The 23,840-nt window shown below is 36.0% G+C and overlaps 2 protein-coding genes and 1 long non-coding RNA gene across 4 annotated transcripts; 1 reads left to right on the forward strand and 2 right to left on the reverse strand.

Annotated features, from left to right (window-relative positions):
- Window positions 1–4,201: 4,201 nt before the first annotated feature.
- Window positions 4,202–8,142, forward strand: LOC112710722 (uncharacterized). Of its 2 annotated transcripts, none has more exons than XR_011866070.1 (4): window positions 4,202–5,032; window positions 5,107–5,226; window positions 5,350–5,464; window positions 7,861–8,142. It is a non-coding gene; the product is annotated as an uncharacterized lncRNA (long non-coding RNA). The 2 variants fall into 2 exon arrangements; XR_011866069.1 differs by having other exon boundaries at window positions 4,215–5,032; window positions 5,107–5,237.
- Window positions 8,143–8,695: 553 nt separating this feature from the next.
- Window positions 8,696–9,715, reverse strand: LOC140183872 (serine/threonine-protein phosphatase 7 long form homolog). The gene is made up of 3 exons (XM_072233473.1): window positions 9,009–9,715; window positions 8,826–8,916; window positions 8,696–8,728 (listed from the first exon to the last, which is right to left on the reverse strand). Exons 1-3 carry the CDS (start codon window positions 9,713–9,715, stop codon window positions 8,696–8,698), a joined length of 831 nt encoding a protein of 276 aa, XP_072089574.1.
- Window positions 9,716–12,748: 3,033 nt separating this feature from the next.
- LOC112710711 (hydroxyproline O-galactosyltransferase GALT6) lies at window positions 12,749–17,417 on the reverse strand. Its single transcript, XM_025763094.3, has 7 exons — window positions 15,958–17,417; window positions 14,856–15,085; window positions 14,490–14,780; window positions 14,234–14,362; window positions 13,974–14,147; window positions 13,387–13,494; window positions 12,749–13,266 (listed from the first exon to the last, which is right to left on the reverse strand). The coding sequence occupies exons 1-7, from the start codon at window positions 16,796–16,798 to the stop codon at window positions 13,057–13,059; spliced, it is 1,983 nt and encodes a 660-aa protein (XP_025618879.1). The 5' UTR covers window positions 16,799–17,417; the 3' UTR covers window positions 12,749–13,056.
- Between the last annotated feature and the right edge of the window lie 6,423 nt (window positions 17,418–23,840).

Here is a 23,840-nt window from a genome sequence, read left to right on the forward strand (position 1 = left end):
AAATTCAAAAACTAAACTAAAACTATGCTCAATGAGAATGTCTCTTGAGTCTTTGTTGTTCCCTGACTTTAGTCTGTGTTTCTGGGCTGAAAACTGGGTCTAAAACTGGCCCAAAATTGCCCCCAGCATTTTTCTGCAACTACTGTACGTCGCGCATGTCACGCGTACGCGTCACTCACACGTGCGCGTCGTTTGGCGATTTTCCTTGTCACGCGCACGTGTCAGGCACGCGCATGCATGAGCCATGCGTGCGCGTCACTCCTCGCTAATTATCTCCTTTATTTCTTACGCTCCTTCCATTTTTGCAAGCTTCCTCTCTATCCTCCAAGTCATTCCTGCCCTATAAAGCCTGAAATCATTGAACACATAGATCATGGCATCGAATGGTAGAGAGGGGAATTAAAATATACAAATTAGAGGCTTAGGAAGCAAGTTTTCAACCATAGAACAAAACTAGGAAGGAATTGTAAAACCATGCAATTTGTATGAATAAGTGTGAAAAAGTTTGATAAAAACCACTCAATTGAGCACAAGATAAACCATAAAATAGTGGTTTATTAAGACTTCTTTATATCATTATCAATAATATACATGGAAAAATTAATTTAATATATGTGTACTGAGTATTTGTCACTGAATGAGTCTGTCATTACATTAGTGAAGCATTTTATGGAAAGCAAGAAGCCAGTTGCATCCATTTACCATGGCCAACAGATTTTAGCTACTGCAGATGTGCTCAAAGTACTCTTAGATCATGTTTGATATATTTCACATTTGTTTCTCAACGAGCATTGAAGTTGAGCTGTGTAGGCGAAACGTATGCAGTGTCTACATTGATTTTATTCTCAAATTAGCATGATGTAAACTGTTCACATTAATTTGTTGACGCTTCAAACACAATTAAATTTGGGAAGATATACTTTTTGCAACTTATGTGAGTAGGTCTTTGTGTGTGCTTAATGGCATGTATATTGATTTTTAGCAATTCACAAATGACACAGCTTGGTTGCACTTTATTTCTATGTGCTTTTCTCCTTTTTGTGAAAGTCACAACTATAGTTTGCTTTAGTGGATGAGCTACTTCTGAATTTGTTCTCATTGGAGTCAGGACTGGATACACTAATCAACACTGAACAGATATGCTAACCCAAACAATATATGTAAAGCAGAAATGTAGCCAAGGAGATAGTATGGATACAGAAGATGAAGTTACGAAGAAAAAGGTTATTAAACTTAGGCCCTTGAATATGCAGGACTTGAAAAAGGCAAAGAATCAAGTAAGACTATTCTATAATTTTATTAGATTTAATGAATTAACGTGGAGTAAAATATTTGTTTATGTTGAGTTTATGTAAGTAAGTATGCAATGTATTAGCTATATATGTCTGACCAAGTAGTTGGAACGCAATGCAGGTAGCTGCAAGCTTTGCAAGTGAGGGAGCAGGAATGAACGAGTTGATGCATTGGAACGAATTATATGTGGAGGGCGGTTTAAGGAAGCAGCAACAACTATCTTACTTCCTCTAATACCGTCGAGGCAACAAGTATTTATTTATTTGCAGTGTTGTATCAAAGTTGCTGTATGTATATATTTAGATGAGTATTTTGTAGGTTATTTACTCAAAGGGAGGATGATTTTAATGATTTTGATCGACTCAGAGGATTATTTAAATGAGTATGAGTAGGTTATTTATTTTAATTTGAATATTTTGTATTATTAGTGGATTACAATTTAAATAAATATAAGTTTAAGTTTAGTTATTTATCTTGTCTTTAGTCTTTATGTTAGAGGATTATTTATTACTTTGATAAGTTTGTAAACTTATTATCCAATATTTAGTATAAATTTTATTCTTATATTTAAAAACTTATTTGTCTTGTTATCTAATATTCTGTATAAATTTTATTTTTATATTTAAAAGTTTATTTGCATTAATTGTTACTATTTTTCAAATAAAAAAATAATTAAAAAATATGGCTATTAAAATCGACGACTGTGTTGTCGCTTTTTAAATTTAAAATAGACAACATATAGACAAAGAATTTGTCGGTATCTAAATAATTAAATCGACGGCCATTGTGTCGATTTTATTGAATCAAATATCGACAGAAACACCGTTGATTTTATATAATAATATCAACGGCAAGATTGTCGATTTTATTGAATCAAATATCGACACAAATAGTGTCGATTTTAAATAATAATATCGACGGCGATGTTGTCGATTTTAGTAAGTAGACCAAATTTTCAAACTCATATTATAGACGAAAATGCTCTCGATTTTATTAAATTATTACCGACGGCAACGCAAGTCGTTGATTTTATTAGAATTTTGAAAAATCGACAATCTTAATAGCGACCATCTCCGCCGTCCATTTTGCCATCGATTTTTAATATTATCGACGGCCAAGCCATCGATTTTAACGATGTTTCTTGTAATGTCTTGAATCTAATTATCTTTTCAGTTCGTCACATCGATTTCTAATTAAACTAACATGATAATCCGTGCAATTGCACGGAATCCTTGTATTTTTAAAATTTTTTAAATAAAAAATATTAAGATATGGTGCACGAAATTGCAATCACACTTTTGCAATCCCGCACAACTAGCCAGCAAGTGCACTGGGTCGTCCAAGTAATACCTTACGTGAGTAAGGGTCGATCCCACGGAGATTGTCGGCTTGAAGCAAGCTATGGTTATCTTGTAACTCTTAGTCAGGATATCAATAATTATCAGGGTTGATTGTAAAAAGCAAAAGAACATGAAATAAGTACTTGTTTTGCAGTAATGGGGAATAGGTTGAGGTTTTGGAGATGCTCTATCTTCTGAACCTCTGCTTTCCTACTGTCTTCTTCTTCAAGCACGCTAGGCTCCTTCCATGGCAAGCTGTATGTAGGGTTTCACCGTTGTCAATGGCTACCTCCCATCCTCTCAGTGAAAATGTTCAACGCGCTCTGTCACAGCACGGCTAATCATCTGTCGGTTCTCAATCGCGTTGGAATAGAATCCAGTGATTCTTTTGTGTCTGTCACTAACGCCTAGCCCTCAGGAGTTTGAAGCTCGTCACAGTCATTCAATCCTTGATTCCTACTGAGAATACCACAGACAAGGTTTAGAACTTCCGGATTCTCTTGAATGCCGCCATCAATTCTAGCTTATACCACGAAGATTCTGATTAAGGAATCCAAGAGATATCTACTCAATCTAAGGTAGAACGGAGGTGGTTGTCAGGCACACGTTCATAGTTGAGAATGATGATGAGTGTCACGGATCATCACATTCATCAGGTTTAGGAACAAGTGATATCTTAGAATGGAAGCAAGCATGATTGAATGAAAAACAGTAGTAATTGCATTAATCCATCAAGACACAGCAGAGCTCCTCACCCCAACCATGGGATTTAGAGACTCATGCCGTAGAAGATACAATAAGAAATGTGTAAAGTGTCATGAGGTTCAGATACAATATCAAAAGGTCCTATTAATAGTGAACTAGTAACCTAGGGTATACAGAAATGAGTAAATGACGTAAACATCCACTTCCGGGGTCCACTTGGTGTGTGCTTGGGTTGAGCATTGAAGCTTTCATGTGTAGAGACTTTTTCTGGAGTTAAACGCTAGCTTTTATGCCAGTTTGGGCGTTTAACTCCAATTTTTGTGCCAGTTCCGGCGTTAAACGCCAGGAATTCTGAAGCTGATTTGCAATGCCGGTTTAGGCCATCAAATCTCGGGCAAAGTATGGACTATTATACATTGCTGGAAAGCCCAGGATGTCTACTTTCCAACGCCGTTGAGAGCGCGCCAATTGGGCTTCTGTAACTCCAGAAAATCCATTTCGAGTGCAGGGAGGTCATAATCCAACAGCATCTGCAGTCCTTTTCAGTCTCTGAATCAGATTTTTGCTCAGGTCCCTCAATTTCAGCCAGAAAATATCTGAAATCACAGAAAAACACACAAATTCATATTAAAGGTAATTAAGGCAAGTTTTGATTTATTGGATTTGAGATGAGTTATGATTATTGTCCAATTTTATAATTATTAGATTATTTTCTATATTTGAATTATAAAGTTGATAGTTATGAAATAATAAGACATTTATATGATTTGGATTAAATAATTAATATTTTAAATATTACTACTACTGTTTTGGAAAAATAGAGAAAATAATTATATTATTCCTAATTTTTAATGGAAATTACTAAACTAACCCTAACCCTAATTTTCACCCAACACTCTACCCTTTCATCCTAACCCTCAGCCGCACCCGCTACCCTGTTTCTCCCCTCTCACCCCAACGGCCACACACACAGAATGGGAAAGGAGCTCAGAAATGGAAATCAGAGACGCGAGGGGGAAGATGGTCGCGCCAACATGCTGGGCTTTGCCGCCACCATCCCGTCACCATCGCCACCAGCTTGCCTCGCCACCGCCGCCGTCCCTGTCACTGAGAAGGGAGGGCACCATCGACGCCGTTTAGGGAGGAAGGAAGACCCGCGCAAGAGTCAGTCGAGGAGGAGCCTCGCGCGTCACCGTCAACTTGAAAGGGGAGGCTGAGTTCCGCGCCGCTGCTGCTTGACGGGTTGAGCCTCGTCGCCGTTGAGGGAGCCACTGCCGCCGAATCCTAATCGTCGCTACTGTCAGGAGGACGAGCCTGGAAGGAGAAGGACGAAGCCCATTCTCGCACCGTCCTGCTCCGCCACCGCAGCTGCCGTCACGCACCGTCGTGTGCCGTCACTGCTGTCTGAACGGTCATCATTCCCTCCGTTCTGCTGCTCCGGTCTGCCGCCGCCACCGCTAGAGATTCGCCCGATCTGGTCTGAAGGAAAGAAGGAGGTTCAGGCTGCCGCTGCTACTTGCGTTGTGAGCTGCTGCACCAGCCACCGCCACGGGTGTCGCTGCTGGAGAAGGGAGCTGCGCCCTCATGCTTCTGGCCACCGAGAGTGGTTCCGTGACTTCCGGGACCCCCGCCAAAGCTCCAGGCTGAGCCTCTGCCGCCAGGAACACCTCGGCTGCCACCGAGTTCCGTTGTCGGTAAGGGGTTTTTAAGTTGGTTTTCGTTCGTTTAAGATTTCGGAAGCTTTATCGCCTCTATATGTGGGTTTCAGTTACCAACGCCGGAGAACCTCGCTGCCGTCGCCGGAGAACTCTTCCGTTGATCCACCGGAGATTCTGGCCGCTGCCGGAGCTGTTGTCGGGGCCGGTTCGAAAATCGTAGCTGCCTCATTGTAATGTTTCGGTAACAAATTATGTTTCGAAAAGCCTCGCGTTAGTGTTCTGTTGTGTTCAGTTAATGAATATGAGTTTTGATAACGTGGGGTCGAGTCCTGATTGTTGTATATTGTGATTAGTGTTGTGATGATTATTGCGAAAGTGGCTAGGAGCTGAGGTTTTGGTTGCCGGTGATTTTGAATTGAGGCAAAAAGGACTCTGCGAGACGTTTGGGTTATGGAATTGCGTTTTGAGGTTGGGGCGCTTTCCAAAAACTATGTTTTGTGTATTGGAATTATTACATATGGATACTGATGTGAGATATTGTGTATTTGGTGATTGTATCTGCCTTATGTATTATTTGATTGACTTGAATGATTATGGATGTTGGTTTGGCTGAGTTGTTGTGCGGCTTTGTGAAATATAATGTTTTGAAGTTGATTCTTTAAAGATTTGAAATCTGAGTTTAAACCGTTGAGGATTGGTTTGAATTGAGTCAATTATTTCAATGATGTGAAAAGTCGAATGCACTTTTGAATTCAGCCTGGTTTATTTTAATTGATTTGGTTTTGGACAAATGATTTGTTATTGAACCGTTTCTTTAAAGCTTTGGAAATGAGTTATATCGATTGATATTGAGTTGATTTTGAAATGGTATCCTTGAGATACGCCACTGAGGCGATTGTTAGATTTAGCTTGCTTTAAATTGATTTCTGGTTTTGAGCTGTTGAAAAGGAATGAGAAATGGTTTAGTTGGGACCCGAACCGGGTGGCAAATGTCCAAGTTTTAGGGGAGGTGCTGCCGAAATTTCTACAAAATCCTAACCTTGTTTGAAAAGCTATTTGAAAAGGGTTGGATTTGAGAAGTTGTATTATTTGATTTATTAAGAGAATATTGATGTTTTCAAGCTTAATTTATTTAGTGAACTTTATGCCTTGAGTTCGACTTATTTAGAAATGACCTATTTTTATCGTTTGAATCACTGAAGGAAAGAATGATGCTCTAGTATTGATTTCAATATAAAAAGGAGTTTTTAGTGATTTCAAAGGAATCTAGACTTTTGATTGAGTAATTAAGTTTGAGGCATTTTGGAAGAGTTAAAAAAAAAGGGTTCCAAAAAGAAACCTGAAAGTGGTTTGATTCAAATGAACCGGTTCCGTTTCAAATGAGTTGATTTTTGGACCGGGTTGGAACTTGCGATTTTGTATGGCCGGTTTTATAGTAAATTCAGTTTTATTTACTTGAACCGAGAATCTATGATTTTAAGAGTTTCAATGAATTTTAAGGAATTGATATAGGTTGACCTTCCCTAAAGACTTGGGACTCTGCCGAGAAACTTTTGTTATAAAATCCCATTGTTGGATGGGTGATTTTGAATGCTTTGAAATAAATCCTTAACTTGCCATGGTTTGAAAGTTTGGAAAGAGAATGTCGAGAGTGGCTCTGTTTTAAAAGGGGAACTCACTTTGAGTAAATTTGGCTTATGAGCCTGAGATGATTTGAGAAACGAGATTTCTAAAGCCAAGGCTGAAACTAGTTGAAACTTGATTTCAAAGTGAAATGAATAGAGAAAATGATTTATGGCTTAAATGCCGATTTCATGAATTTGATGATTTTGAATGTGGAAGTGCTGTTTTTTTTTGTGAGCCAGAATGGCTGTGTATGATTATGAATATTGGCTGGTTCTGGATTGAACCGTGAGCCGGAATGGCTGTGTATGCTATGAATATTGGCTGGTTCTGGATTGAACCGTGAGCCGGATGGCTGAGATGGATGTTGATCCACGGATGAGAATGAATGCATGTATATGCTGAATTATTGATAATTGTGATTTGCACTTCCACTATCTGAGATACGAGTTTCCCTGGGTAGTAGCAGTGGCTAGCCACCACGTGCTCCAGGTTGAGACTTGATACTCTGTTGACCTTATGTCGTAAGTGTGGCCGGGCACTGTGAAAGTCCCGGATGAGCTCGCCCCCGAAATATTCACCAGTAAGGGTGATGGATATGGATCATGTTTATGATCAAGTTTATGATGAGTATAACTCGAGTTGGGGATGCGCGACAGAGGGACAGTCCAATGGTTAGCTACCAGGACTTGTCGGGTTGACTCTATAATCAACAGATGATATCATCAGCCACTAGGGACAGGCATGCATCATATGCATCTATGTGACATTGTTTGGGTATGCATATTGTACTTGGTTTGCCTATGTGATTAACTGCTAATTGTTCTACTTGCAATAACTGTTTGTTTATGTTTGCATCTGGAACTCTGTTGGATTGTGGTGGATTGGTTGTGGTTGGATTGTTTGGGCCTAGGGCCGTGGTTGAATGAGATGGACCGATGGTTGATTTCGGTTTTGTGGTTCTGGTTTGGAATAAGATATGAAAGGTTATTTTGGGTTCAGTATAGATAAACATTTTTGAAATGCTTTGATGTTTTGAGAATTGAACAGTTCCTCTTTCAGAAAAGATTTCTGACTTTACTTTTATTGTAAACTGTTGTTTTTGAAAAGAGGCATAAGATGGTTATTAATCACTGGTACGGTTTATCTTCATGTATCCTATTACAGTAATTCCCAAAAACCCTCTATTGAGAACCCTTTCGAGGATGATGTTCTCACCCTCTACATTTTTCCCCTTTCAGGATTTGGGCGCAGAAGTTATGAAGAGTTTAATTATTTGTTATTGAGATGCTCTGTATTGCTTTAGATTATTATTTTTGTACCCTCGCCTTTATCTTGATATATTCTGTGAGAGGGATAGGAATTGTACTGGATAATGTTTGTAAGATTATTTATATATATGTATGTATATATATATAGATATACTCTTTATGAGTTTCTGTAAGTTGTATGGTATGTATGGACGTACGTTGTATGGCGAAAGTATTTTTGGGAATGGTATTGCGGTTTAAAGTTTTTAAACAGGCTCATATTTTAGTATTAAATAGTATAAGTGTCGTCGTAATGTCCGAGCTATCAGAGTTGCGCAGCCGGAAGCGTGAGCTTTGGTAGTTAGGGTGTTACAATGGGGCTTGGTTTCCTCCTATTGCTTGTAGTAATGTTTTGCCGGCAGTTCTTGTTGTTGATCCTCCTGATTATGGACTGGAGCACCCTTTGGATTCTCTTGAAATACGAGGTCCGATATCTGCAAGTGGGCACCGAATGTTCCTCGGTACCAATGCATGTAAATCTCCAAAGGATAATGTAAAGGCACCAAGTCATAAGCAAGAACATGACTATATCGATTGGTCTATTGCATCACCCAAAAAGAGTTGGTGTCGGACCAATCTTGATTCTTAGGTCCAGTTAGTACTTTCCCGTGTGATGCACCTAGATCCCTCTCTTGATTAGGAACGCCCTGGATCAAACCAAATTGCCTCCTAAATCTATCGGATGCATGTCATTCGAGACATTCGAAAGACATAAGTGGCACTGTGGCACTCCAAACAACTGAATGCTAACAGATGTCTACAGGAATCACGCTGGCTCAATGTGGTCAATGCCATAAGCCTGCCACACAAACTAAATACATCGAGACTATCAGATGACTACACAAGAACTAATTCATTTATCAAACTACAGCAAGTACTAATAGTTTGCAACATACATGTCCTTCTTGCATATCATCCAACAACCTCCTGTAATGTGCAAAAGTATGGTATCGGCAAGCATAATTTTCACGTTCCAAGTTGCGCCACCTGCCATCAGAAATCTCTTATTTAACTAATTACGTAAAAAATAGAATACAATTTCTAGTAGAGATTTCAATGCATACATTAATTCATTTTACTTGTTTGCAATCGGAAACAGTCGGGGATTACAAAGAATCGGGGCAAGAAATGGGAGACGGATCCAAACCCAAGTAAGCAAAAGTGTAAGCGGACCATCCATCTCCTTGCAGTCGACACAAGTTGCCCTACACAATGATCTATTCAAGTGCGCGAGGCATGTCGAACCCCAACTAAACTGTATGATCCCAACAAAGTTATAGAGCAAAGGCAGGAATTTCCAATGCACCGCTACACCAGACTTGTCACCAAACAGAATTGCCCCAAATAACAACATTATGTGACATTTGACATACCTCTGAATTTGAATATCATCAACTAACACTGTGCGATCCTTCAAACCTATAATCCACGTCATTTTTATAAAGCTTCCTCTATAGTCCATCTTCCTCGGTGCAACACCAAAGTGGTGCAAGCACTCAGCCTCCAAGGTCTCAAAACTACTCATGGTTGGTCCTGTAACCGGAATTTCATTTGTTAGCAGACCGAGAATCATCGCCACATCCTCTAACGACACGGAACACTCACCAACAAGAAAATGAAATGTGTGAGTCTCTGGCCGCCATCTCTCGATCAGAGCATTAATCATTGCTGACTGGCATTGAACGATTCCAATATGAGAAACATGGTAATAACCAGTCTCCCGTAAATGTGTCTCAACAATTGGGCTGTACAGATCCGACGGCAAAAAGTGATCACATATCAACATTCATAAACCCTACAATATCACATTTTCATTGTAACTACCAGTACATAATTATATTAATGTTCCGGGGGTTACCTGAAACTGTAGGTCGATCTCGGATGAGATCTTCTGTGTTGGTCGGAGCCGACGTGTCCGGCAGGTGTACGGCGGCCGGAGCTGGTGTGTTCGACTTGTTGGACTTGATAATGGTGCTGATCCTTTGTCCCCGGAGGGTGGGGGGTACCTGCAAGGGACTCCGATGCTTAAGTTAGCAAGGGTATTAAGCAGGTATTGAGTAGAATCAGAGTATGAGTTATACCTGGGTGCTCCAGTGTATTTATAATGGTGAAATGTGGCCTCCTGTGGATAAGATAAGTTAGTTATCTTATCTTTAAGTGAGGTCATCTTTAAGGGAACTGCATTTATCTCTATGGGCTTGGGATACCCTTGGATTTGGGACGTGTTCCTCTATTTGGGCCATTTGTTTGGGCTTTCCTGTGTCTTGGCCGAGCTCTTTGAGAAGAGGTCGGGTTATCCTGACCTGAAGAGGTCGGTCGCTTTGTATATAGAACATCCCGGGTCGGACAACTCGACCCAGGGTAACAAAGCGACCTCTTCAGGTAACAAAGCGACCGACCTCTTCAGGTCAGGATAACCCGACCTCTTCTCAAAGAGCTCGGCCAAGACACAGGAAAGCCCAAACAAAGGGCCCAAATAGAGGAACACGTCCCAAATCCAAGGGCAGCCCAAGCCCATAGAGATAAAGGTGGTTCCCTTAAAGATGACATCACTTAAAGATAAGATAAAGATAAGATAAGATAACTAACTTATCTTATCCACAGGAGGCCACATTTCACTATTATAAATACACTGGAGCACCCAGGTATAACTCATACTCTGATTCTACTCAATACCTGCTTAATACCCTTGCTAACTTAAGCATCGGAGTCCCTTGCAGGTACCCCCCACCCTCCGGGGACAAAGGATCAGCACCACCACCAAGTCCAACAAATCGGACACACCAGCTCCGACCGCCGTACACCTGCCGGACACATCGGCTCCGACCAACACAGAAGATCTCATCCGAGATCGACCTACAGTTTCAGGTAACCCCCGAAACAATTAACAATAGCATGATTATGCTCACATGTCCATTATTACTACCAGTAAAATTATATTTTGCATCCAACTTATGTATAACCAGAATAAATTCAATCATCATATATATATATATATATATCTTTTCTTTACATTACAAAACATATATAATAACATCATAACCAGAATAAGATTATTTCCATATTATTATTATTATTATTATTATTATTATTATTATTATTATTATTATTATTATTATTATTATATAATTAATTTTAAAAAACCGACGTTATTATTAATAATAATCATAAAACAATATATTAGATTTGTGTTTTAGGTTCGATCTTCTATTTCTTGTCAAAATTATCCTATTATGCATTCCATTCAATTATCAATAATCAAGAATAATTTATTAAATTCTTTTTTTAACTTAAATATTATAAATTTATACTTCTAGTAAATTCTAAATTCATATTTCTACTTCTTCTTGTACAATACAATTAAAACGAAAATATATTAATTCAAATTTTCTTCCAATAAAAAAAAAATAAAATAATAATAATAATAATAATAATAATAATAATAATAATAATAATAATAATAATAATAATAATAATAATAATAATAATAATAATAATAATAATAATAATAATAATAATAATAATCTGATTTCATTCATTCAAACCAGCAAGAATATAATAACAACTAGTCATACATTTTATTCCAAAACAAAACATTATTAATAAAAAAATTCAGACTTTATAAACTAATTAGTTCTACTCTATTCCTAAACTCCTTATATTTAATTAATTAGTTCTATTCTATTATTTTTACTCTATTACTAAAATCTGATACACTATTATATTTATTAAATCAAAATTTTAAATAATAAAAACTTACATAATTTAAATGTTCGAAATAATTAACAATGTAAAGTTCTGGCTGATTCACTTCCTTAATCTTTGGTCTTCTTGACATTGTTTTTAAATTTTTTTGAGTTGCTATGTGGTCCTTACAGCTTCCAAAAATGGAGATGGTGTGAGGTTGGGGAGCAAATAGAGTTTTGGGTGTGAGACTGAAAGTGACTATGTTGGGAGGGTGGGTTACATTCAGGGTTATTAGAAGCATTGGATTCATCCGAAGGGAGCTGCATGCGTGCCATGTGGAACGAGTGCACAAATTGAACCGAGGATTTTGTGTACCGTCCGATTTCTGTACTCGGTCCGTCTGATTATAGTACCCCTATCGGACGGTCCAATTTCTCTTGGATAGCCAGCATACGCCACTGAAACACCCTACACTCCCATAACGCAGCTATACACCAGCCTTTTTTATCATATTAAAAATAAAAAGTTCAACAATCTACAGGTATACCATGGTTATATAGATATAGATTTATTGAGTATCTTTTTAAAAAAAATTAAAAAAATTAATACTTTTTATTAATATTAGTTAATACTTTAAATTAATAAATTTTTATATTATTAAAATTTTTATAATTTAAAATTTAATATTTGACGTTTAAAAAATTTATTAAAATAATAAATTTTTTTAGTCAGCTAGTTTTCTTTTTTTCAGTAATTCATAAAATTAAAACCAACCCCGTCTTAGAAAGAATTGAGTTAATCCAAGATGAATCATACTCAATTTTTGACACCCTAATACGCGCTTTTTTTTCGTAAGATTTAAAATTAAAGAAAAAGTCCCTAGAGGTGCCAAAATTAAATGGAACTAGAAATCAATAGTTGGCCCAAGATAGAACCTAGTTCTAAGTTCTAACGGTTGCATACTTTGAAAAAGGCATATGTCATCCTTACTCCTTAAGTTAAAAATACAATTAAAATGAAATATTCATGCTTCAATTTTTAAATATAGTAACATCGTACTAAACCCAAAAGGAGCCAAATTCCCTTTATAAACGGTGTTCGAAGAGAAAGCGTTAAAAATTAAAATAGAAAATGACGTCTAAAAATTGAGATTGATTTATAAAATAGATCTATCAACGATAGTAAAATACACAGATTAATTTACAGAAGCCTACCTCCTGTTTCATCTTCCTATTCCAGGAGCAAGTAACAAGCAAAACTAGAATTCCATTACCCAAAAATAAAAAATAAATAAAATAAAAAATGGTATTCAAAAAGGACATTTATACAGGGCTATGTTAGACTATCCAAGCTCCACTTTACATTTACAACATATAATATTTCGAAGCTAAGCTATGAGTGCAAAACTTGTTCTCTGTACCTTCCATTGAATTCTATCTGTTATCTCATGTTGCAGCACTGAGGCCATGTTTGGTTCTCCAATTTTTCCCACAAGCACAACATCTGCCTAGGGGATTGGTAATGTGCTGTGAAATATCCTTCTATGCAGCCATATTGGCAGAACTTCAAGCTATGCAGATAGCGCACCGGTTTTGTGCTGTTAAATTGCCCTACCCACATTCCCATACTCACATCTTCCATCTTAAATAACTGCATAAAGAAGCAGCAGCACAACAAACATAGCTTTAGCGCCAACGCCAGTGGAAAACTAGAATAATTAGATGCACTGTTATGGTGATTAAATGTAGAGCCATAAAGGAGTTGACTAACTCTTAATCTATGCATCTCAAATTCAGATACAATGTACTCTGCTATATCAGAAGACAAAATATAACCCGGTCCATTAGCATATGGAGGATAATCCTCTTCTGGCCACTCCTGAAACATTAAGAAAAGAAACTAATCAATATTTAATACAAACAGCTTGTTTCCGGCAAGAGTTACGTCTGACGATGGTGAAGAGCTAAAGGGAAAGTAAATTTTAATCATAATCGGTTCGGGTAGAGAGTTCTTTCCAAAATCACTCTGCATTTCAAGGCATGATGATGTGTATGGTAAAAATGGTTAGGAAGTATGATCTTCCCACTCATACATTCAGCTACCTGGTGAGACGGTTATGCAGTGGTATGAACAGAATTTAAGAAGAAAGAATGAAATAAAGCTAAACAGTTACGAATTGACTGAATATTCAGTGCGTATAGATTAGATTTGCAATTCATTTTTTCATCAAATCCCATTTATACCATTATTCAAACCAGGATATAAACAGTCTTGGTCCTAACCAGTTCACTATTTTTCTAGACAATCCCAATACTGAACTCTGAAAACAGCATCACAAAAGGCTCTTGATGGATTACCTCATATGTCACAGCCCATTTACCATGCCGCAAAGGCTTGTGGTGGTAATTCATGTTCCCAAAATAAAAGCTTATATAATCTGGAACCTGTCTTGCTTTGTCTAAAAAGGCATCCAGATTTATGAACGTGTCATCGTCACCTTTCATGATATGTTTAGCAGACACCTTGTGAACCTACAAATAACAAAGATCATCTTACATATTGCCGGAATAGTATCGCTTTCTCATACCTGAAATTGCTTCAACAATCAACAACTTACTCCATATTCACATATCGCAACAGTTTTCAACACAACAAGTTCGTAGTTATCCATGTAAGGCACTATAATTATATCACCAAAATACTCCGCCTCCTTCTTCAATTGTACATTAACTTCTTTCCTTTTGTGCTGTAAAAGTATTCAAATTTTAAGAAACCTATGAGGATAAAATCTTAAACAACCCCATGTGGCACATCTACTACCAGCACACAAATATAAAAAAGAAAAGGGAAAATTGTGAACATGACACCATTACCAGTGCTACAAAGAAACGAGCCACCAATTGTGAAGATTTGATAAGACTATGCTGCATCCACGTCTTCCTGGCAGCCATACGCTCAGCAAAATGGTTTCCAGCAGAGAGAATGCCAATAAGCATCTCTACATTAGAGTCACGAAGTGTCGGGGAAATCCATGTTGGTGACATTTCAAGATATTGCTCTGGTGAAAAACTAGGATGTGATGAAGGCAGAGAAGCGGCAACTATAGACTGAACATCAACATCCCCCGTCAAAGTAAGTCCTGTGGCATCCTCAAGCGCAAAGCCCTGTTTAAATTAATAGGCAATACTAAGAAATTTATGCAAGCACATCTTCAGGTCGACAAGTTGGACATTACTCACAGTGCGATAAGGAAAAGAAGCAACATGTCTACCATCAACATTAACATGATAGCCCTCGAATCCGGCACTAAGAGTAAGAACAAATAGGCTGTCCTCTGCAAATGGGAATGGCCAGTCAGCTGTTACTGATTTCCGGCCAGCCATCCTTTTCATCCACCAGGCTGCCTTGGATTGCTCTTCATCTGTACTATCATCCTTTCTCCACTTTTCACACTTTACCAGCCCATCAACTGTATCCGACACATAAGGAATGGTTCAATTCAATGCAATCACAAAGTTGAAATACAATACAGGTTAATAGTGCACTTCCACTCAAACTCATGAATTGAGAGTTTGTATTCAAATTCTTTAATAATAACGATAATCACAAAATAAAAAAGGACAATTCCTAATAAAATACAATAAAGGTTAATAGTGCACACTCCACATCCTACACCTAAGTCCCTATAAAAATCAGCAAACAAAACGTTTGTCTATAATAACAATCAATTCAAGGTTTACTTGGAGACACAACCACTTAATGGATGTCAATATTTAAAGAATTCCTTTTATCCTCCTTATTTTGAAAGATATAAAAATTGATAATACTCAAGTGAAAGTTATCTTCACGTGAAAATGATAGTTGAAAACCTTTAGATATTAATTTAGTCAAACATGCCAAACAATCTAATAGGTTTTATTCATCATCTTTACATAAAGACAACGTCATATGGGTAATCACCATATACTCACCAATCATAGGAAGGCCCTACACCAGAATCATTCTCACTTCCACCGTACCCTTCAACCATAGCTATCTCATGGCACACACTATACATGCCTCTCCCGGCCAATTTCATCACATAGTTACATGGCAAGCATCATATATTTCTCACGTCAGAAATTATAATCCTCCTAATAAGTCCTAAATTGGAATAATATCAATTGCTTTCTAAAATTTGAACACATTGAAAATATCTCAGGAAAGTTTAAAATGGTTTTTAGCATACATCATTACTCCTCATTCATGAACCACATAATAGCAAGAAAGCAAAACCACATTTTCACATTGTCTAACTCTCCCAATGGATCCTAATATTTTAAAAATAATAATAATAAGTACCGGTTTCTTCATCAGCCCTAGATTTCCAACCGTCACAGCGCAAGGAGGTGCCCCACTGCATCCTGTAACACGTGTTGAGCTCGATCACCGGTTTCCCGCTCCAATCCCCTTTCAACCGCGGATTAAAATGTAGTATCCGCGGCGGTTCCTCACCGTCAACCGTCCTCAGCCCCTGCAGCTCCATCACGAAATGCGAAACCACCCTCCCTCCTCCTCCTTCTCCCTCCTCGTACCAGGCCTCCCCATTCGAAGAACCTGTCACGTGCGCCTTCCGTGGCTTCCCTACCACGGTCACGTGCGAACCCAAGGTGAGCCCACACGGGATCTCCACTACCTTCCCTCGGGCCTCGAACTCCGCCCCGGTCAAAGAAACGGACAGCGGGCACGACCCGATCAGATTTTCCGTATCCTCGGTTGAGATTCCTTGCTCGATTCCGGATTCAAGCTCCTCCCATACCTTCTTCCCTTCTTGGCGCGCATGCCTTGCGGTTTCGTGGATCGGTCCGTCGGAGTGGTCCAACACGGCTTCATCGTCGAAGATTCTCGAAACGAAGGCGTAGGTTTGTCGTTCTCCTTCTGGTTGAAGGCTGGTGAGTGACACGCGCTGGGACAAGAGAGTGGGGGAATCATCGAGTTTGTTAGAGCGGGTGGCGAGTTCATTGGTGGAGCGGTTAGTAGTTGTTTTTGTGAAGAAGAAGAAGGGGATTTCGAAGATGAAAATCAAGAGGTATAATAACGATACAAATACCAGAGCCTGAATGGTTCGTTGCCTACTCAACGATACAACCGTTTCGAATTTACCTCCTCTCCCTCCTCCTCCTCCTCCTCCTCCTCTCTTCATCCCTCAAATTTTCTGTTTTTTCACCGCCACCTCCACCGCTATCACCTCCAAAATTGAAAAAAGAATTAACAGAAAAAATTGAAGTGTGTTTCTGCGTGAGGTCCAATAATTGGATGGAAATACAATGGGGATTTTCTTATTCTTTTTGTTTATTTATTTTAATTTAGCGTGTATGAGTGGGTTTTTTTTGTTTATTTATTTGATTTTTCAGGGCGGTGATGATTTAAAATGGATATTCATGTTGATGTTCCGGAAATGGGAGAGAAAAAAATAGAGGGTGGCGTGAATGGGAATGGAAATGAAAAGTGGGAATTGGAATGATTGGGTGATAGGAGTAGTGGCCATGAAGTGGTGAAGTCGGGGAGCTACGACTACTATTAACTTAGCGAATGAGGATTGAATTGGTGGTGAAGGGTGATGGTGATGAGTATGATGACGATGGATTGGTTTGAATTCCATAACGGGGAATATGGATGATGATGATGATGTTGAGAATGGATAAATTAATGAAGATGGCACTTGGCACGTAAACACCAACACTGCGTCAGTGCGTAAGACTATCTCCAGCCCTATTTATGCTCCTGTTGCCAAAAATAATTCCACATCTTTGTGTTTATGTCATAAACACTTAAGCAGTAGAGAAAAACTTAAAACATCTTTTTTTTTCATAAAAAAAATTAAAAAAAATTAAAATTAATATCAGTATTATTTTGTATGATAATATTATTAAAATTTATAAATTAAAAAATAATTTATTATTATAAAAATTAATATTTAAAAATTTTTAATAACTTTATAAATACCAATAATACATAATATATAATTTAAACTTCAACTAATTTATAATATTATTTAATATAAAAAATATAGTTAAATTCTATAGTGGATGACGTGCATTGTGAAACTGTCATGTGTTCAATCAAGTCTTCTTTAAATTGTCGATGCTATTACTTATTTCGAAGATGAGCATTTCTTTAGAGAAATTGATAGTATAGTGCAAACTCTTCCTTTTTCAATTGAGGTTGTAATAAGCCATTTTTTACATTGTCATATTCTAGGTTTTGAGTAAAATTTTCTACAAAAATGTCTCTTTCGTCTTCAACAATCATATTATGCAATATAATACAAGTTCTCATTATGTTAGCCAATTCTTTTTTCAAAAATGTGCTAGATTACGTATAATTGCAAAGCATACTTGCAACATTTTGAATGTTCACTCCGTGTCTTTTCTTTGTCCTTCTTGGTATTATGCAAATAACTTGTGTTTCTCCTTTTGTGACTTTGATATTGATTTGATAAATGTGACCCATTCAGGATAAATACCATCCGCTAAATAATATCGTCCTATAGTATAATTATTGTCATTGATAGTGTAATTTACCTTGAAAGCACAATTATTTAGAATATTATAGAACAATGGTGAACGATCTAACACGTAGATTTTGTTATTTTAACCAGAAACTCCAAAAAATACATGTCATATCCAAAGGTCTGATAATGCTACAACTTTAAGTATTATAGTTGCAGCCCCATGATAACCACTCATGTACATACCTTTCCATGTCTTTGGATAATATTTTTATTACCATTGCATGCAGTCGATACTACCCAATATGCCATGAAAGCCACGAGCCTCTGTCATTTGTAGCATGTATTGTATACTATTTGAATTTGATTTTCACAAGTATTCATCCTTGAATACCGAAATGACACCTTCAACAAATTTTTTCAAGCATTCAGTTGTGGTGCTCTCGCCTATGCACACATAATCATTAACAACATCAGCTAATATGCCATATGCTAAGATCTGCATCGCAGCAGTGTATTTTTGCAGTGGTGACAAGCCTCTTCTCCTAATAGCATGGACTCTCTATTGAAAATAGGGATAAATATTTGAGAAGGAGTCTACTATCTAAAAGAACACGTGTTTTCTCATTTGAAACCTCCGTAAAAAAATGTCAGCATTATACACTGGCTCATTTGTAAAATAATGTTCGAAAAGGCGATCATGTCTTTCTTCTCGATCTCTATTGATCTATATATGAGGAGTTATGAAATAGCATTTTTTTTATATCTTCTTCTTCTTCTGAATCATCGAACAAACACTCATCGATCCAATTATCGATGAATGTGTTATCTCGCCTTCTTCTTTTACTATAAAATCTCATTAAATATATCATCATAATTTTTAATTATTTGTTAAAATATAATATTTATTATTCTTTTGAGATGAGAAACTAACTTTAAAGTGGAGTCTGTGATTGTAAATTTTTTATAATTGATATTTATGAACGTCTCCACAACAAATAGCTACTATTCAACGGCTAATTTTGCAACGTCTACTTCATAATGGCTAATTTTTTCTTGTTTGATTTGAAACAGTTAATTTGTAACAATTAGAAAATAGTTAGTTGTGCAACGATTATTTTCATAAACAATAACATATAATAATATTGACTAAGTTTAAAAGTTACATCACAAATGAATAAAACATATATACTACATCCCAAAATAGAATAAAACAAAGCACATCACATATGGAAATACACGATAAAAATGAAACAAACTATTTAACTCTATAAATACTATAACACCCTAACTTTTAGCATCTCATGATCGTACTAAAAGTTCAGGCATTAGTTACCTCTAAACTTTTTTTTTATTTTATACTATCTTTATTTAATATTGAGCCTTTACGAATACGAACCGAAATTTTAACCAAGAAAACAAAGAGTCTGTACTTTAAACCATTTAATCAGAAATATATATATATATATATATATATATATATATATATATTCACATAGTATTATATACATAGACTTATTCAAAGATCCTCAAATACAAGTCCTACCCCTCTAAATGACGAAGGAAAAATAAAATCTAAGATTAAACCAAATACAAAGGGTATGAATACATATATACATAAATCTCCAGAGTTTGGTCGCGGCCTCACGCCAAGGATTTCTGAACCTGTCACTGAACAGAAAAAACCTGTAAGGGGGTGAGAATTTCGTCCTTGCAGGTTCTCAGTAGGGATAGTGAATGCCATGAGAGTAAAGAAATAAGTTACAAATAATTACTTTTTAACTTTAAAAGAATTATCTGTAGAATTCTTTAAAACTCACTTTAAAGACTTTAGTTAGTTCTTAGTAAGTTAACTCATTTAAGTAAATCCCAATCACATCATTTGGTTTTGAGTTTTAGTGATGAGTTTTCGGTTATCTTAGTCTTTAACGTATACATGAACCAACAAGTACAAGCAAACATGCAATATAAACACACAAACAATTTACACATAAATCAAATACAAAAAATTTACAAATAACTCAGCACCACACACAAAAACACTCAAGAAATTCGCACAATGCGTATGATGAATGTCTTTCCTATGCAGGTCATGAGCTCATGCGTCGGTTGTCTACCCACAACCCGACGTTACTCGGAACGAACTCGGAATATGATTTCTTTACTGTGTCAGTTAGGCACATTAGTATCATCATGGATGAACTCATGTCAGTTAGGATACCTTAGCATCACAGTTACCCGTGTCAATTAGGCCAAATCACAATGATGTTACTCACATTTCTATGTGCATCATAGTAAGAAACGGGCTATTAGTTAGGCGAACATTCCTACATTAGTAATCTTAGGCTATCAGTTAGGCGGACACTTTTGCATTAGCAATTGGCACAAAGGCCCAGTCAACAACCAATTCTCCTATACAATCATCAGTTATCAATTATTCATTTATCATTCACAGTTTCTCACTTAACTTTCTTAATCATCATTTCTCATTTTGTTAGTCGTACCTCGCTTGTCTCGCTGGTCATGTGGCCGCAAACGGTGTGGTGATCGGAGTTTCGGATCAAAAGTTATGTTATTGAATCAAGAGCAAGGGTTTGTTCTTGCACCTTCACCCCTAAATGTGTTTCAGTGTTCTTGCTAAACGAAGGAAGAAGGAGGGGTTTTCATTAAGTGTATTGGGTTGAGTGGATTGGGCCTTGGGTTTAATACTGGCCTAGTTTGGTCCGTTCGATCCAATCTTAGACTAAATTTTTTAAAATTAGTATCAAAATTCATGTTTTAATTAATTCTACCATATTAAACTATAAAATTTTATTTTTCTAATTTTTTAAATTAATAATTAATTTATTCACTAATTATTTGTTAATTATGCAGAATTTACAAAAGATGCATTTAAGATGTTGACTGTAGCATTCTTGATTGGCAATGGATTTTAGTGAGATTTAGTGTATGGATCAAAGATGTTGACATTGAGGGTTTCAAATAGGGAAGGAGAGAGGCAGAGAACAAAGACTACGAAATAATATTAAATACACTAATATGATTATGTTTATGTTGTGTTGTGTTACAAGGGAACAGTAATTCTATATAATAGTTGCAAAATCCTAAAGGAAACGATCATGCAATAAAATATAATTCCAAAACTAATACAAGATATTTGATATTCTAGAGATATGAAGAACGAAGATATTATATGATATATTTTTTTCTAATAAAAGAAAATAATGTTTTAAGAAGAATAGCTTAAAATTCTATATTCTTTTGGAAAACCGAAAATTGACCCAAAAGTCAAAATTAAGGTATTTCGATTATGTGGTTGTTAAAGTGATCTAAGTTTGACTGGAAATCATATTTGATTTACTGAAAATTTGTTTTTTATAAACTTAAAAAGATATTATTTTTATTGAACTTTTGTATATAGTGAAATTTGAAGTTTTGAATTATATTTATGCTAGCTACTCTGGTCACAGGTTTATCTAGATTGGAAATTTTAGTGTGTTTGGATTTGATTTTTCAAAGCAATATACTTCACTTTTGATATATCTGTATAATTTTTTGTTTAAAAAATAATCTAAAACTCAAACAATCTCAGTTCCAGATTTTTAGCAGAAACCTCATGATGTAGGTCTAAGAAAATTATATTTTAGCCTTTTCAGTTATATAATAAATTTAAGTTGTAAATTTTTTTTTTCAAATTTTGAAACAAACAACTAATTGTCGGCCTAGTAAACTGTAATTTTGAGTACATTATAGAACATGGGCTATCTTTTAGTATTACAGTCTTTTTATTAAACTCAGATGTCTTCCATTGTCTTTCTTGTATGTACGGTCCTCACATTCTTAGAAACCAAAGAAAAAAATAGAACAAAGGTATGATTGTTGATCACGCAAGAAGAATAGAAGAAACTGTATAATATATGCACTAAGATTTTATAAAGCAACTGTTTGTTTAATGTGAATAATAACAGAATTAAAAATTTAAATTTATTAATTGAAAATTGATTTTTTAGATTTTACAGTTATTCGATTTGATTTGTTCTAGTTTAATTTAATACAAATATAATTATTTGATTGATTCTATGATTAAAAACGATTGTTAAAATATTTTTTGTCGAGTTTGAATGCAAATTATGTGTTGTGTACGGGTGAATTGAAAACGGTACACTACTTTTTCTTTGGTTGGGTTCCTCTAAAGAATGCTTTGAGGCTTAATTGGATAGGGGTATGCGTAAGAAAAAGAGTTTCTTACGGTGATTTGGTTTGTGTGAAAGGGTAAGAATGAGATGATTTTCAACAATGTTGTGTTTGATGAAAAAAAGAATGAAACATGATATAGCTGTTCCAGTTTGTACTTCAAACTAAAACCGGAAGAGGGAACAAAGAACAACAGCTAGCTAGTCCGAACCTTTCATGCAGGTATGGCGCGACAACTGGTTCGGGAATGTTTAGGGTTCACGGGAGAAGTATTAAGTTTCTACGTTATTCAATGATGTATTTAAGTGCCTGATTTGCGTTGCTATGTGTTTTTGTTTGGATGAACTTCCGAGATATAGCTCATCTCTTGCGCTGTTGTAATACGTCTTTTCTTTAATGCAGTGAGAATAACTCAGACGTCAAAGAACACAGTGGGTGGATACCTGCAAAAGACACTCCGACACTCAAGTTAGTAAGTGTTTAAGAGGCATATAATAATTCTATGAATATAGAATGTTAGACGTGAAATAGAACTTATCACATGTGTGTCCTTATAATATTTCTATGAATATAAAATGTAAGACATGAAATAGAACTTGTAGAACTTATCATGTGTTCTCCTTATAATAATTCTATGAATATAGAATGTAAGATATGAATAGAATTTATAGAACTTATCATATGTTATTCCTGTGATTAGATATAGAAGATTTCTTTTATGGGCATAAAACTGATGAATAGAATTGATGTTATGACTGTTTGGTCATTAAGATAGAAATGATGGTCATTAAGTCGGTAATGAAGGTGTCAGTTATAAGCAAATAATGAATGATAATTAAGGCCGAGTTATGAGGTGACGAATCACAGCCCCCAATATGTCGATCATATGATCCAGGCTAAACTTAGAAAAATAAAATAAGTTATAACTCGGTTAAAAGATAAGTGAATAATGATATGGTGAGCCCCTAAGCTCAGTCAGGTTATTATGTCGGTACTTATTCAAAAAATAATTGAGTGGTAAGAGTTATTCAATCAAGATAGTTGCATGGAGATACTTTTTCGCTTAAGAACAATTTTAGCATTTGATTGTATGTGAATTGAAAAGTTCAGAAATAGATATCCATTGACGGAATCGATTGTGTGATCCGAGGATATAATGGTTAATTGTCTTGAGAATTTTTCCGGTCCACAACAGCTTATTGATGAATTTCTCGCTCAAAGCAATTAGTTATTGCATATTTATAATTTACAGTGAAGTTCATATGATATGAATGAGATAAATTGAGAAAATGAATATGTACAAAGTTGCAATATATATTGAATAATATATATTGTAAAAGTAAAAGAGTTCAAAGTAGAAAAATATACCTTGAAAGTTGATAATTGTAGAGAAGAAGATGAGATATATGAATGTCATATATGTCAAATGTGAATATCTGAATTTTGTTTTGTAGGACATGCTTTAATTTGATAATAAAGCAATAAGATAACAGTATTTTTTAGCTGTTACAATATGACAAGGGATATTCCTCATGCAATA

This window comes from Arachis hypogaea, chromosome 1 (assembly GCF_003086295.3).
Source record: "Arachis hypogaea cultivar Tifrunner chromosome 1, arahy.Tifrunner.gnm2.J5K5, whole genome shotgun sequence".
NCBI lineage: Eukaryota > Viridiplantae > Streptophyta > Magnoliopsida > Fabales > Fabaceae > Arachis > Arachis hypogaea.